The sequence below is a fragment of the Microplitis mediator genome, chromosome 4 (genome assembly GCF_029852145.1).
Source record: "Microplitis mediator isolate UGA2020A chromosome 4, iyMicMedi2.1, whole genome shotgun sequence".
Classification (NCBI taxonomy): Eukaryota; Metazoa; Arthropoda; class Insecta; order Hymenoptera; family Braconidae; genus Microplitis; species Microplitis mediator.
Window position 1 is genome coordinate 9,707,310 of NC_079972.1, and position 17,079 is coordinate 9,724,388.

General features: G+C 29.6%; 1 protein-coding gene across 3 annotated transcripts in view; it reads right to left on the minus strand.

The window, feature by feature from the left end:
* Positions 1 to 17,079, minus strand: part of LOC130666554 (uncharacterized) — a 255,052-nt gene that overhangs the window by 237,682 nt on the left and 291 nt on the right. For 2 of the 3 annotated variants that reach the window (XM_057467668.1, XM_057467667.1), the window contains exon 1: positions 15,827 to 17,076. In XM_057467668.1, the coding sequence (XP_057323651.1) occupies positions 15,827 to 16,055 (229 nt within the window). In that variant the 5' untranslated portion in view covers positions 16,056 to 17,076. Of the gene's footprint in view, positions 1 to 15,826; positions 17,077 to 17,079 lie in introns of those variants that run through there. The other variant, XM_057467666.1, reaches the window with a different exon arrangement.

The window sequence follows — 17,079 nt, forward strand, 5'->3', positions numbered from 1 at the left end:
TGTGCACGCACGTTTACATATACATATATATAGAAAATACAAATTGTTGAGTGAGCATCGTATCGCGTGGTATCGTACTCACTGATCGAAAATTGACTCGCGTGACGAGCCGGCACCTTAACGACAATATTAAAGTCTCGACGCCCGGTTTTACTCTAATACCGTCGAATTAACATCGAATTAATGACTCCCACACTGTACTGAAAACTCGAGAAACGCGGGTTCATTAAACTTTGCGTGTCAACCTAAGAAACTTTCAGTAATATATATATACATACATACATATATACATAAAAATTACATATATATCAATACTTGGTATTATTTTAATTGTTTAATCGATAGTAATTATTTTACTTTTTAAAAAAGTAAATTTATTAGCATAAAATTATTTTATTAAAATAAAAATGTTTTATATTATAATAGACGCGATGTCAAATAATTTAATTAGCTTCACTGTAGAAAAGGTTGTAAAAATTAAATGTGTCACATAAAAAAAAAATTAATATTTATCAAGCTGACTTATTTATACACAATTCTGTTTATAGTGAAAATTAATTTAATTATTTATGCTATACTAATGTAACGTATTTTAATTGTCCGTTTATTTGTATTAATTTAATTAAATTTGTAATGACACATTTTACTTTTAATAAACAAGGATTTAACCAAAAATTTTAGTAATAAAAGAATATAAAATGCTCATAAATAGTCATTTACTACTTCCATAATTATTTTTTCGCCATATCTATGCCGAAAGTTCAAATTCCTACCCTGTTTAGAGAGAAGAAAGTCGTTCGTTCTTTTTAAGAGAAAACGAAAAATAAAAATTAGCGCATGCGCCATTTTTCCGCAAACGGAGGCCAAAATTTAAACTTTCAGGCGCAGATCTGGTGAAAAATAATATACACACCATGGAGGAAAGTAGAACGGCCCAATCCACATGTTTGCCACCCTCGCCTTCGAATCGGATACACTGTAAAAAATTTCGAGTCTACGGTGTAGTGTGTACGGTTGTCTTAAAATTTTCAGCATTGTGAGTGTAAAAGTTACACGACGGTGTTAAATTTTGGACCGTGTGCGTTAGAATTTTACACCACAAATGGTGTAAATGTACACGGAAAGAAAATTATGGCAGCGGTTCCCATAATTTTGTGAAATTTTTTCCTATACCATCATAGGAATTACGACCATAAATTATAGGAGCGGTTCCTATAATTATAGGAATGTTTCCCATAATTATAGGAACAGTTCCTATAATTATGGGAATGATACCCATAACACTATAGGAATGGTTCCTATAATTATAGGAATGGTTCCTATAATTTATAGGAATACTTTCTATAATATTATGGGAATCATTCCTATAATTTATGGGAATGGTTCCTATAATTTATAGGAACCATTCCCATAATATTATGGGAATGGTTTCTATAATAGTATGGGAACTATTCCCATAATATTATGGGAATGATTCCCATAATGCAATTGGAATGGTTCCTATACCATTATGGGAATCATTCCCATAATATTATGGGAACCATTCCCATATCATTATGGGAACCATTCCTATAATATTATGGGAATGGTTCCCATATTATCATGAAAAAATTAATTTAAAGAAAAGTGTGGTAATCACTTCTACAATACACAGAAATATTATTGAACATGAAAACAAAAATTCAAATTTTGGAAATAAAAATTTAAATTTTGATAAAATCTCAAATTTTCAAAAATTGAAATTTTTTGTATAAATTCTCAAAAAGTTTATATTAATTTTAATTTGACATGATACTGAAGTTAGCCGACGTCTAATAATTTTTGGATTTTTTTTTTAAACAATAAATTATAAAAAAAAAAATATTTTAAAACATTGCACTTGTAGTTTTTTAAATTTTCTACATGTGCATATTATTATTTTTTATTTTTTTGTGATTGATTTGTTGAAAAAAAAAAAATCCAAAAATCTTTAATTGTCTGCTAACTTCAGGATCATAATTATTTACAGTTTATTAATATTATCATTTTTAACATTTAATCAAAAGCAGTTCACACTTTATCTTCATGCTTTATGTGTAAAAATTTCAAATTTTAAATTTCTTCGCGGTTCGTTGCGCATGCTCGTAGATGCTGCAACCAATCATATTCAAGTATAGTGTATACGTTATAAATTCAATGTGCTGATTAGCCGGAAACACAAAAAAAATTTTGTGTTTCCATACAAATATAGCGTCGAAGAAGCTTCATTTGAATCTCCCGATATCACGAGGGAAATTTCTACACTATTGCGCAAAAAAAAAATTTTATGATATGATAGGGATGGTTCCCATAACATTATGGGAATAGTTCCCATAATATTATAGGAATAGTTCCCATACTAATATGGGAATGGTTCCCATAATATATGGGAATGATTCCCATACCATTATGGGAATGGTTCCCATACCATTATGGGAACCATTCCCATAATGCATAGGAAAACTTCCCATAATTTTCTTTCCGTGTATAAAGAGTTTATTTAAAACACTCGATTGCTTCGACATTAGGTATTTAATTTTGATCTACATCAATAACAATAATGATATACTAGTGCTGCAACCTGTAGATCATTTGATAATTTTTAACTACAGATTATATTATCGGACAATATTTGAACTAATAACTCCGAACGGTGTAAAAAAAAACACTCATACCGTGTTATAAGTACATGGCTTGATATTTCACACCAAGAAAATGTCACACTGTAAATTCACACCGAGTAGACAGTGTAAAATCCTCGGGTCTATTTTCACACCAAACATTTTTTTAGTCTACTTTTCTCCCTTGGTGTGTAATATACTATATTTTTAATGATATTCTCTTAAATTCTATTTTAATAATATTTCTAAATAAATGTACACTTTAATCGCGAAGTTAATTTGATTACACAAAACGTAATGACAATGAATTTTTTAATAATTTTTATAAGCTACGAAATTTAATTTTTTTTTTGTCCGAAGTTGAAAAAAAAGTAACAATTAACCGGCAGTTCAAAATTTCTTGGATTTTCTTCAAATCTAAACAAAAATGTCAAAAAATCCCGACAAACAAAAGTTCATTATTTTCATAGCGTCCCTATTTTCCCGGCGGTCCCTTACTATCATTTAAATAAATTATTATTTATTACTGGTTATTAATTATATTTAAGTAAACATGCAAGCCTCCATTTAATCCGACCTATAAAAATTTTTTAGTGACTTTATCAACTTGATCAAATAATTAAGTTGAGATTTAAAAATATTTTTTACATTTTACATAACTAAACATTTAAAAAATTATTTATTACAAACTATTTTTGTAGCCCCTCAAAATATAGAGCCTTCTTATCTGAACCAATTTAATTAATTTTCTAAATATCAACTCGAGTTTTTCATTTACCAATCAAAATAATTTTAAAATGAACAAAATTACTAAATACAATTTTCCGACCGTGTCTTATCAAGTAAAATGGCAAAGTAAACATTATTTTATTAAAAATATTTTAGTATCAAGAGTTAAACATAAATAGATGTATACCTGAAAACACATATATAAATTTGACCCAATTAATTTGTTAAGTCAACTCGTTTTAACGTATATTCATAAATATATTTCAATAATAATAATGCGATACATTTAAAATTGAATATTTAATTAAAAATGCTTCAAATGTCACGCACAATAAATTTTAATTAAATCATAAAATACAATACATATTTAATATCATTTTATGATTAAATAAAGAATTAATATATAAAAAAAAATAACTCAGGTTAAATAATAAAAATAATTAAATTACTGATAATCCAATAGATTGTAATTTATAACCGAGTGTATTATTACCAAAAACGTAAGTTTATTATTGGCTATCATACGATCGATAAACTACTAAAGTAGTGGTAATAGTAAAGCCGAAAACTCTCGTATAAACGTAAAAAAAAGTAAAAAGGCCAGAGAGTACTGCAATCGATCACGGTGGCATCAATTGAGGATAATAGACGTCTACTCGGTGTGGAAAGATATTTTCATCTAACGGACAGTCCGGTGTGACATTTTAACGTATCCTTCTCTATTTTTTCAACTCTTATTATCGTTATATATAAATTGTTTTCATTTTTTTTTTAAATTCTTATTATTCCTCGTTTATTATTTATACCTCTTAATGCAAGCATGTGGCAAACAGACACGCGATCGATCGTGCGCCCATCTGCAACCACTCACGCTCTTTTATTTAATTTAAATATTAACATAAATATCTTAAAATAAAAATAAATAATTAGCCAAAAATACTAAAGAGCAGGGCGGGCAAAGAAGAACACCTCAAAAATTTTGGAAAAAAGTTTTCTTTTCAAAATCGTTTCCAAACGTCATTTACGGCTCTTATGATTTTTGTATACAATTTTGAGTGTCCCGAACTTGTTTTTCAAATTTTTTTCTTAAAAAAATTTGTTTTAGAAATTTTTTAGTGGACTCAAAGGATTGTTGGCCACAAAAAATATAAACGGTGTCATCTTCACTATATTTAAAGTTTATAAAATTTATTTGTCTTCAAAAATGTTCTTTTTTCGACATCTTTATTTACTAACACACGGAGAAAAATTTCGGCTCGAAACCTACCAATTTTTCTAATGCTGTCAATTAATCTTGAAACAGGAAGTAAAGCATCCAAGAATTCTTACCACGCGCGAGAAACTTATCGATAAGCTGTAATAATAATTACTTTCATACATTCTAATAATTTTGATGCGACACAATTTTTTTTAAGAGTATAATAACTTTTCTCCTCGACGGGCTGAAAGCGTCAACTTTCGTCCCGCTGTGCAAAACAAAGTTGCCGCTTTCCGCCTCCGTCGAGGAGAAAAATAGCATACACTCCTCGGGAAGTAAATAAGAAAGCCTCAGATCACATGTTTGTTGACCTCGGCTTCGCCTCGGCCAACAATTACATGTGATCTGAGACATTTCTTATTTTACTTCCCTCGATGTGTAATATACTATTTTGGATGCTTCACTTCCTGTTCCGAGTTTGTTCGGCAGCATAATAAAAATTGTTAAGTTTCGAGCCAAAATTTTTCTCCGTGTATAAGTACGTTCCAAAAAAGTTCCCATTAGAAACCAACAGCCCCATAAGAATCAAAAAACCTTCATAAAAAGTTTTAAATTAAAGGTTTTTGAACTTTTTCGGAACCAGAGTAAAACGTAGTAAAAATGTTCTGAGAAATACATTTTGAAAATGTTTTTTTTCTGCTCAAATTTCGCTCATATAAAGTCCTAGGTAAAATTTTTTTTACTATCAAAATTACAAAAGTTCAAAAAAAGTTCCACTCGAAGCTCTAATTTGTCACAAGTTTAGAAGTTCTACATGTCGAACTTTTTTGGAATCTTTTTGGAACGAATTTTTTTATACGGGATTATTATCGTAAGTAAAACCCAACATTTTTCCCTTTGCAATGCTGCAAATCTCTCTTTTCACTTAAATTAGATGTAAACAATTGTATTATAGTTATTTTTTAAAAATAAAAGCGAAAAACATTTGTTACTTTTTTCGGGGTGGTCCGTTTTGCCGGCCTAGGGAAAAAATTTTATTTATGGCAACTAGAAATTTGGATTAATTACTTTCAATGGAAGTCTTAAAGAAGATTCACTAGATTCAAATGTACAAAAATCCATTGTTTCCTTAACGGTTTCACCTCCCTTCCCCCCGTCCCTATATTTAAGATAGAAAATTTATTTACTTATAAATAATTAAGTAATCAATCAATCAATCATTAATATGTATGTCATTTCCATAATGTTACTACACAAATGACATATTAATTTAATAGTTATATTAATTATTTAAATTGACCGCTTACATTCGTCAATATTATTGACATTTATTATTTACTTTTCAAATACATACTGTAAGTGATTCTGAATAATTTTTAAAAGACAGTGACAATCAAAACAATGTTAAATAGAAGAGAGAGTTTTAAAGTGTTACGGAATAGTTTTAATAAACGTTTGTGATGATAGAGTTAAATTTAACACGATGCCAAAATCGATAATCGAGTTAAGCGACATTCAACTCGTTTGTATTATAGATATTGCTCTGTAGTATAGGTCTGTATATGTGGAGTATAAGTTTGTAGGAGATAGTTTAACCCAACTAATCTCAAGTATCTCAAGTGATACTCATATCGAGGTTTACATATCCCAATGCCCACGTGCTTTCAATGCAATCAGTTTACTTTAAATTATTAATAAAAGTGTAAATTTTAATATTTGTATTATACTCAGGGGGTTGTGTTAAATAAATATTATATTGAAGGTAACTCTACTATAGAGTTCTATTTATTTTCACTTTTAGAAGAGGGTACTCTTAATTGAGATTTTTCTTATCTGTTTGTTTAGAAGCTAACAAAAAATAGAAATATGTGATTGGAGATTTTTAAGTTTTGAGTTAGTTGTGAAAATTTGAAAAGTTGGGATCAAGGGAAAATCCTGCGTTAATTTTAAATCCTGATAGCGTAGAGGAAATCGCGACTAATGAGGGAACTCAAGTTTTAAAAAATAAAGATTTTTTTTATGATCAAAATTTTAAAGAATTTACATTTACTCTACATTTCAATTTAATACTCTGTAAAAAATTGAGTTAATTTTTTTAGCGGAATAATTTCGGAGTGATCTGGATTTTATTTCAATCCACATTCACTCCGATTTGGAATTTTAATGTTAAAATAAACTCTGCTTTGGAGAAAATTTTACTCCGAAGAGATTAAGAGGATGTGCCATCTATTCTCTTTTTCACACACATGTGAACGAACGAAACTGTCCTTGTTGCACTTACATTAGCAAATGGAAATTTCAAATGAGCCGTTCTCAGATATAAACTGCAATTTCCGAACGAGAAACATTTCATTCGATAAATAATAAGTTTACGCATCGAATGACATATTTTGTTTAATAATTTGGGATTTTACCTGTGAAAACGGTTTATTTGAAAATCACCTGGTACACTCTCTTAAATAAATAATGTATCTGAAGACCGGAATGTTTTTGGCGGAACGAAAATAAAAAAAAAAAAAAAAAAAAAAAAAAAAAAAAAAAAAAAAAAAAAAAAAAAAATGAAAAGTAAAAAATTTACTAAATCTAGATTTCTGAAATTTTTCGCACAGGTACTAGTATGTCAGCCGAAAATTGCAGCGACCCCTTATTACCCCTCGTCACTAGTAGTCTAATTCTATAAATTTTTTTCATTTTTGTTGCGCGAAAAACGCTTTGATCTTCAGGTACATAAATAAATAACAGTCATCCGCTCCGCGTTCACTTCGAATTTAATCTGTTGAATGAAACGACTAAAAAATTTGAGGAAACAAAATTCAGTTATCAATAAATTTAATTTATTTGAAAATGATACAAAGTCCGCGGGATATTTAAAAAACTTTTTGAAAATTAAAATTTTTGTATCTTATTCTTAAAAAAAATTTACTTACAATAAGTATTGATCTCATTGCAGATATGATTGGATGTAAGAGAAAATGAGGTACGTACATTAATTGAAATCAAAATAAAAAATGTTAAGGTATCGAGTTATAAATAAATAACATATATATCCATCACTCCGGAGTTTATTTCACTCCAAAAGGATTAAATGAATAAAAAATCATCCACTCTACGTTCACTGCGGATTTAATCTAAGTTCAAACTGCAAATTTTTACAGTGTACGCATGTTAATCATCGTGAATAACAAATAATTAATAATTAATAAATAAAACCAAATTAGACTATTGTAATTTGAGTTACGGGTGATAACTGACAGTCGTATGATAAATTATAATTTAAATTAAAATCAGTAATCGTCAGTAATCAAGTTTATTGTGGTTTCTGTATCGCGGATTAATCGAATATCAAGGGGTTTTGTGGAATAGTATTGAACGAATGCATAAATTAATGTATATTTTGAAATAGCACTGTGAAGTACGTTGTCGTTAAATACACGATATTTGAATATATTAATGTTTAATATTAGATTTCCAGTACTGGTATTTATCAAGGAAATTTGTTGAGTCGAGTTACTTTTTTCTTTTTTTATAACTAATATCCATATTTCAATTACAGAACTGGAATATTTATTAAGTATTATCAAATTAATCTCTACGCTGAATCTATTTTAAAATATTCTATAATACCCCTGGATTAATCTAAAATGCACTTATTTTCCGTACTCATAAAAAATTAATATTTTTTACCCCAACAAAATAATTAAATTTCAAAGAAGTATAACTTGGATTAAAATAATCATACGTAATTTTATTTGCAAATTAAAAATAAGAATTTATTTTTGAATTTTACAAATCAGAGGGCGACAAAAAACAGTTTCGTTAAATTTATTAAAACGAAATAACACCGGTGTATCGGTGTTGAATTGGTGTAAAAAAAAATCCACGTACGGAGAATTAGAAAAAATAGGTATTACATATAAAAAAATATGAAAATTTAATGAATAATATCTGGAGGATAAATCGAATATAATGAAAAATATCTGGAGGAAGTTTCAATTTTGCTAGGTACTCATTTAAATAATTATTCATGTTATACGTAATTTATTTAAAAATTACACAATTTTACTCTCACCATTTCTATTACCAATAATTTCATTAATTAATAAAGACACTGTTCAACTGTAGTAAACTAGTAAGTGAAAATATTCACAAAGGAAAATATTATTAACACTAAAAATTATTATAACACCGGTAAAGAATATTTACACCGGCGGCGATGTTATTTTTCATCGCTTTCGGTGTTGAAATTTAACACCGAAAATTTTAACACCTTCACCGCCTAGACTTACCCCGGTTTTTTTTACAGCGTATGATTTAATAGAAATAGAGTAGAGGTACCGTTTTTGGCCACTTTAGGGCCAGTTTTGGACGCTTGAAAAATTTAAATAACATAATTTGTAAAATACGCAATGAAATAATTTATTTTAAAAATGTGTTCAAAAATACTTTAACCCCACTGTTAAAATGAAAATTTTATTTTATACTTCTTCATTAATTAAAATAAAGTATTATATATAAAAATGAAGCAGTGGCCACAAATGGCACTTCTACCCTATTATTAGATTTATAGATCGCAAATCGAGAAGAAAGATAGTCAAGAATAACGATTTAATTTATTCAAAATACGTTTACATCAGCGAGCACGTCTGCTCGTCAGAGCGATTCGTCTAACACTAAAAATTACAACTACTCTTAATACTATTGGGCCCCTTTTCACCCTCATACTCATACTTCATACCTCATACTGTCTTCTCTTTTATTTTTCTTACAATATTCCTACAGTTATTTATTATAAAAGATAGGACTCGATATTATTTTGGCATCTGGCAACAGCCTGCCCAACTGTTTTATTGCTTTACAGCCGCCCTAATCCTTACTTTTACAACCTTAAGCTTGAAGAAAACTAAAATCTTACAACAAAAAATACAAAATTTTTAAATATTATTTTTGACACTGCATTGCGTCATATTTATAAATTCTATAAAAAATAAATAGATAAAAACCGTCATCACACTTCACACGATTGAAAACCTCTCGAGCGAAGTAAATAAAAACCAACTGTTTACACTTAATTAATGAGGCTAAGATAAAAAAAAAAATATACAGTTAAAAAAAGTAAATTATAAACAAATTGAATGTCTACATAAAATTTTTTCTCTACTTTACTCCAGTCAATTCAACTTTCTAAAGTGGAAAAGCTCCAGTTGAGTCTTTTTGTTCTGTTTTATCCTTTTATTTTATTTTATTTTCCATCCTCTTTCCCTCACAAAAGTAGCTCTACCTACTAACAGTTGTACTCACTGTTTGACTACAAAACTTGTGTCACCCGCATTCGATATTGGTTCGCCGAATGTTATTTACTCTCAAGAGAATCTCACTATGTGGTTGTTCTCACGCGTTTCCTTCCACTAGCACTACCAAGTGCTGCACCGTATGTCGACGACAGTTTTTAAATAAAAGTTGGACGTCCGACTATATACCTAGTCTCTACTGAATCTTAAAAGCTTGTTGAACGTCCCTCATATTTTACTTTTTTTTATTACGCTACATCATAAAATTTCATTGACATCATTAACTTTAACTCCTTGTAATTAATTATTATAATTTAACAAATTAACCTAAATATAAATATTTAACATCGTTTAGGGAGAGAAGTAACGGAACGGAATCAAATATAAGAACCATTTCCATATTTATATGCACTGTGAAAAATTTGCGAAATGAACTCGGAGTGGATAATATTTTATTTATTTCATCCCTTCAAAGTGGAATCATAGTGAAAACTCGGAGATTAGATTATTAGAGATAAAGTCTTTTATGTTTTGACATTCATATTAGGTGCAAAAATAATTACAAGCTCCCTTTCATTTTTCACCATTATATAATTTCACTCAATTTCAGTCATAAACTGTCACATAATTTACATCAACCATACCACGAGATATCATTTTATATTATACCGAAATATCTAATGTCCCCAAAAACTTGCAGAGTGAACGCGGATTAAAACCGGAGTGAATTAGGATTTTAATTTACTCCGAAGGGGAGTTTATTTAAATATTAAAACTCCGAATCAGAGTGAATGCAGATTTGAATACAATCTAGACCACTCCGAAATCATTCCGCTGAAAAAACAAACTCTCTATTTACTTCGTATGCGGAGTGATTTTTTTTTAACACTTCGCAACTCCAAGTGGCAGAGTGAATTTGGATTTAAATGAAATCCGTAATCACTCCCTATTTTTAATATAAAAAAGTTATTTCTATTAAATATAAATTTACTCAAGTGTTAAATATCTGAACCAAAGTGAATGCGGATTGAAATAAAACCCGCTTAAACAATAACTTAATATATACTCCGCATATAAAGAAAGTTCATTTTTCAACTCCGGAACTCCGCGTTTTTTGAGATTGATAAAATCCGTATTTACTACCGATTTTTCACTGTGTAATATATAACAACAGTTCTTATACATTATGAAAACATTTCCCATTACTAGCAACCAATTGCATATGTATGGTAGATCCACCCCCTTCATATATTAAAATAACTCTCATGTGTCCCGTGTAAAAATAATTTTTGTTTATAATGAATTTAGATCTGAATTTCATCACGAAACTCAGATCGTGACATAACTATGACTTTCATCATGAATATGTTCCAAGTTTTCGTCTAGTAAATCCGTATCAATTATAAAATTAATTTATTACGTCTTTGAATTGGACTTGGGATGACTTCGATAGAAACTTGACTGAAGTTTTACTATATTGAATATTTTGTAAAATTTATCGATTTAGAAATTACTAATAAATTTTTTCTATCAAGTACTTAAATTACGTAAATCAATTTCGATTGTAAAATTAATTTAGTGAATAAACTTCGGATCACGAGGATTAAAATTTGACTGAGTCATAATTTTTTGTGATTACAATTGTTGATACAAACTTATGATGAAAGTCATATTTGTATCACGATCTGAGTTTCATGATGAAATTTAGATCTTAAGTCATTATGAATAAAAATTTTTTTTACACGGGGTATGTCGAAACCACCCTCTTAATAAAAATAAATTATTTCCATAAGTTGGTAGGAATTAAAGTTTCTGTACACGAAAAAAATTTTCTTGTTTCCAATTGTACGCTCCCATTTTAAATACTGACTATTTCGGTATTTTACTTCATTTAAAAATGGCACCCAGTAATTTATCTTTCAATCTGTAAGATATATTTGTTTATTTTTATTGTAACTTTTAAAAATTTTTGTATTTTAGTTTGCGTTATGTGACCAACATAGTTTGGCCTCAACATGAAAAAAAAAATTCCTCTATGCATATTATGGGAAAAATTCCCATAGGAGCACATAAACTTTAACTGAAATTTTTTCATCCATGTTGCGAAATTTCTTATTAAAAAAAAACCATTTACACAAATCTTCAAAGTCTTTTTTTTTAAACATCATAGTTGTATACAAACTAACAATGCTTTGAGTAAATACTCGTACTCTGTTGAAAGCCGTAAAAAAAAAAAAAAGAATAAACTGCCACACTAGTATAAAAAGATTGTGAACAGAAATACACAATGAAAAAAAAAATAAAATAACAACATAAAGAACGAAAAATTTTTCGCTGTAAACATTCAACGCAGATGAAAAAACAAAAACTATTAACCCTACAATTTATGTGTTTCTTTTTAGAAAATTTTTTAAATAAATAAACGAATGTTAAAACGTTCTATTATGACGTGACGCAAAAAAAGTTATTACACTCGTGAATTTAGTGAATAATACAAATTATAACGACGTTTTTTTTTTTTTAAACCGACGTATGTGGACGTCAGAAATATTTTTGAAACCTTTATTGCTAATAATTATTATTATTAGACTTTTGTGACGTAAAATTAAAACTCGAAATGGTGACTCAATCTCACGTACGTTTGAAAAGTAATTTAAAAATCCAACAAATTAATTTACTCAAGTTAAGAAATAAAAAATCTGTATATACATGTAATTACCCGAGTTGAAATCTAAGACATACTCTGAACTATGTACCTGAAGAACGGAACGTTTTTCGCGCAACAGAAATGAAAAATTTATGTAATTTGACTACTTAAGGGGTAGTTAGGAGTGGCCTGCAATTTTCAGCTGACATATTAGCGCGTATGTGAGACATTTCGAAAATTTAGATCCAGTAGATTTTTTACTTTTCGTTTTGTTTTTTATTTTTCGTTTCACGAAAAACGTTCCGATCTTCAGGTACACTCTGAACTTAGGTAAGCATTGAAAACCTACATTAGACTTTTTAGGACATAATCATTGTAAAAGCTTGAACTAAACCTACTTAGACTTATGGAGGCATGAATTAAACCTACATAGGCATAAATCGTGAATGTTCCTGAACGTCGGAACGTTTTTCGCGCAACGAAAATAAATAATTGGAAAGTAAAAAAATCTACTGGATAAATTGATTTCCGAAATGTTTCGCTTATAGATGCTGGTATGTTAGCCGAAAATCTTAAGCCACCGCCAACCTCTGGAACTACCCCTCAAATCGCCCTTAAATAGTCGAATTACATTAATTTTTTCAGGTACGTAATCGTGAAATGAACGTAACTAGACAACAGAAGAGAGGACTTGCAAGAAATACTACAAAGAGGTAAAATTGTTAAATTTGCGGACTACTGGAGAATTGATGCAAGTGATCCAGTCATCTCTCCAGTGGGCTTATAACACCCAAAGGTGGATTGGGACCCACAGGCAACCTGGGACTAACAGAGGGTCGATTTAAAAAAATTCTAAGGCTAGTAAAAAATTGCTGCAAGTGATCCAACAATTTTGTCAGTAGATTAATGACATCTAGGAGTGAAATAGGACCTAGAAGCAGTCTAGGATTAACAGAGTCGATTTAAAAAATTCTGAGTCCGTTCACGATATATGTCTTTAGAGGTCTAATTCATGCCTTTGCAAGTTAAGTATGTTCAATTCAAGCCTTTGTATAGAAAGAAAAAAGTAATTAAGAACAAATGATCTTTCAGTATCAATAGCAAAAGAAAAAAAAAACCCCGAGTGTAGGTATTCAAAAAAAGAATAAAAGTATAAGTAAGTAATTAAAAAATAAAAAGTACGCATAAAAAAGGAGTGTAATTATTGAAGAGTCCTGGTGACGTCTTAAGGTGAGAGGGTGACAAGCAAAAGAGTAGAGAAGTCTACTCGAGCCACAGGCGTTCTACTGAACACTGAAATTGTCCTAAAGCGACCTCGTTACGAGTCGAGGATACGGCCGCGAACTAGGTCGCGCGGAAATAGCGACATCGCTTAAAGCTCGAGCTCTCTACTATGCGATTTAACGTCAATAGAACTTTACTCTCAACCAACTAAAGACAAACATTCATTTTTTTACCCATCGTCCACTAGTTATTCTTTTACTTGTTATTTTCTTTTTTCTTTTCTCTTACTATTAAAATACTTTCATTAGTCGGTATAAGAACTCCAATAACCGATATATTATTTTAACCTCGAACCTATCGGAAATATCTTTTAATGTCATATAATCGTTTCACCATTAAATTATATCGTATTCATTTATATTTTACAGTTTTTTTATCTATAAAAATTTATCAATAATTTTTCAACGGCCGATAGTTCAAATTAAAACTTTTTTAATGAATACCAATAATGGTGGCAAAATAATTTGTCTTACACAAAATCTGTGACACGTGAAATAAAAATATAGAAAAAGGACAGCGCAGATTTTTGAAATACTTGTCTTGGAAAAAAAACGGTATTTATCCTGCCAATGGTACAGACTACTACAAACTTTGCGGTGATGTAACCTTGTTTTTTAACCTTGGAAGAGAGGAGAATTTGTGCGTCTATACTGTTCATTAAAAATCTATGTAAGGGCTCTATTGACTGTCCAAAATTCCTCTCAATCTTGCCGATAACAGTTCCTAACCATAATTCCAGGTCACAATCAGTATTTTACCCTGCGGTTGCTCGCACAAAACCTTTCACAGTCATCTCCTGTATCGAGATTAGCCATACTTTGTAATAATATTTGCCAAGATGACAACCGGCTGATTGATATCCTTGGATTCAATCAGCCTTTGCCGACTAGTGTCCTAACATCCATATTAGTCTCACGACGTAGTGATAAATATGTTTAACAATATTACATTATATTAATTATTAGCTAAATGATGTTCAATGATTTCATTATATACCTTGTTTGTATTTAATAATAGTATTTTATATGTCAGTTATCACTTATGTACTATTATGTAATTCATTAAGTGACCCTGTTATTATTAGCCTTTGGCTGTTGGGTCTTTAATAAAAAAAATAAAGAAAAAAAAAAAGTACATATTTAAAAAATTTTATACGCTCGAATATTAAGAGAAATATTTTTTTAACCCACAGTTCTAATAGAGGAGACCTGACACGGCGGGATACTTAAGTAAGTAATTAATTATGGAGGCTTTAGAGCGAATGCAATTCATTTTTATCTACTTCAAAAAAATTTGTCATCATTTTGCAATAATTCAAAATAAAAAAAAAATTATCGGAGCACAGAATACGGAATTTTTTTTTCGGGTTTTATTTACTAAATATTTGAATTTTACTTTTATTCAATAAATTTATATGATCTGTCAAAATTTTTCTTTAAAAAATTTTCTTTTTCAGGGTAAGATAAAAAAAAATTTAATTTCTCGAATTTTTTTAGATACTCCATTTTACCCCATATTTTCGGCGGCACTTAAAAACTTGTAATATTCGCAACTTTCGCGGAATGTTTGGAAAAAAACAAAAATTTTTGGGTATCTCGTCATGTGTAGCAAACATCCGACAGTTTTTTTATTACATAAAAAAAATCAAATAATTAAAACAATAAAATTTTAAAAAATGCATTTACTGAATTTTGAATTTTCTAAACGTGCATTTTTTTATTTTTGTTTTACAAACATTTTAATTTATTATTTCAAGCTTTTAAAAATTGTCTGATGTCCGCTAACTTTACTGTCATAATTAACAGACAATTAATAATTTCCGGATCTGTGTATCAACAAATCAGCGACGAAAAAAAAAAAAACTAAAAATATGCACATGTAGAAAATTAAAAAATCTATAAGTGCATTTTTTTCAAATATTTTTTTTCGTAATTCATCGCTTAGAAAAAAAATCCAAAATTATATGACGTCGGTTAACTTCAGTATCTCGTCATGGCCCGGTCTCCTTAAACCAATTTATAAAAAAAAATAAAAGACTTACCACTTCTGCCAGTGGGAGTAGGAACCGATGGTGCTTTGCTAGTTGGCTCTGGTATCGGATAAATAGGATCGCAGCATTCTCTTTCGGGAAATTCACTAGCGGCGACAAAATTTGTCGCGATTAGTATAAACAATAACACTAATAGCAGCGATGGTAAATGGAAGTGAAGTGCATGACGCGATAGCGTCAATTGCTTGGAACGTGCCAAGGTAATTACGACACGTGACATGGCTCAATTTCTTCTTCAGGACTCTACCATCATACACACTTCCATTATTATATATATTTCAATTCACTATCACAAGTTTTATTAATAAAACTCAACATCAACGTTATTATTTTTTATATCTCAATGATAATGTTAGTGTAATTCTCCATGTCGTCATCGTGTTCGGCACTTGCACCAGCCAACTCATTCTCCTTTCAATCCACTCACTTTCACGCTGCAACCAATGTTTTTATTTACGTTTTTTATATATTTTTATTATTATTATTATTATAAAAAGAAAGAATTTTTTCAGAACTTCAAAACCCGGAAAAGACTGATGAGTTACTCTTCATGTTTGTTTACGTGCAAGCAAAGAAATGATGACATGACACAAGAAATAGAGTAAGTGTGAGGGAGACGGGGACGAAAGACTTGTGAAATGTCTGAGTGCAGGTGAAGCACGCGGAAGAATTAAAGCACCCGAGGGTGATGATGTACACCACCAGTCTAGTGTATTTTATCTAACAAAAAACGTCAGGGTGAGCATAAAATAACAGCAGAAAAAACAATAAAAAAAAAGGACGGGTTGTAAGTCAGGGAACGCACTCACGAGGTCTGAGCACGCGGTCTTAGAAAGATACCGGAAGTCTTTTATGTCATGTGTAATATTTTTTTAATAAATAAAACAATAAAAACTCATGAAATAATAATAATTGTTAAAGTAATGGTGCAATTGGTGCACCGAGTGTACGACAAAAAAAATAAAACAAAAGAAAGATAGGTTTGTACAAAAGGGAAAAGAGAATGGTGCTGGCCCGTGCCAGTCTGCAAATTCGCCAACTAAACGCTCAAGTACTTTTTCGTTAGCACACTGCCACCACGTTTTTTATTTTATTTTTTTTCAATATAAAAATATTACTCCGCTTTTTTAAAACTTTGCATTCATTATTTTCACCTCGGTCATTAGCATCCACACATCACCTCAACTAAACTATTAAAAAAAATAATAATAATAAATTACAAAGATAAATTTGAAATAAAAACA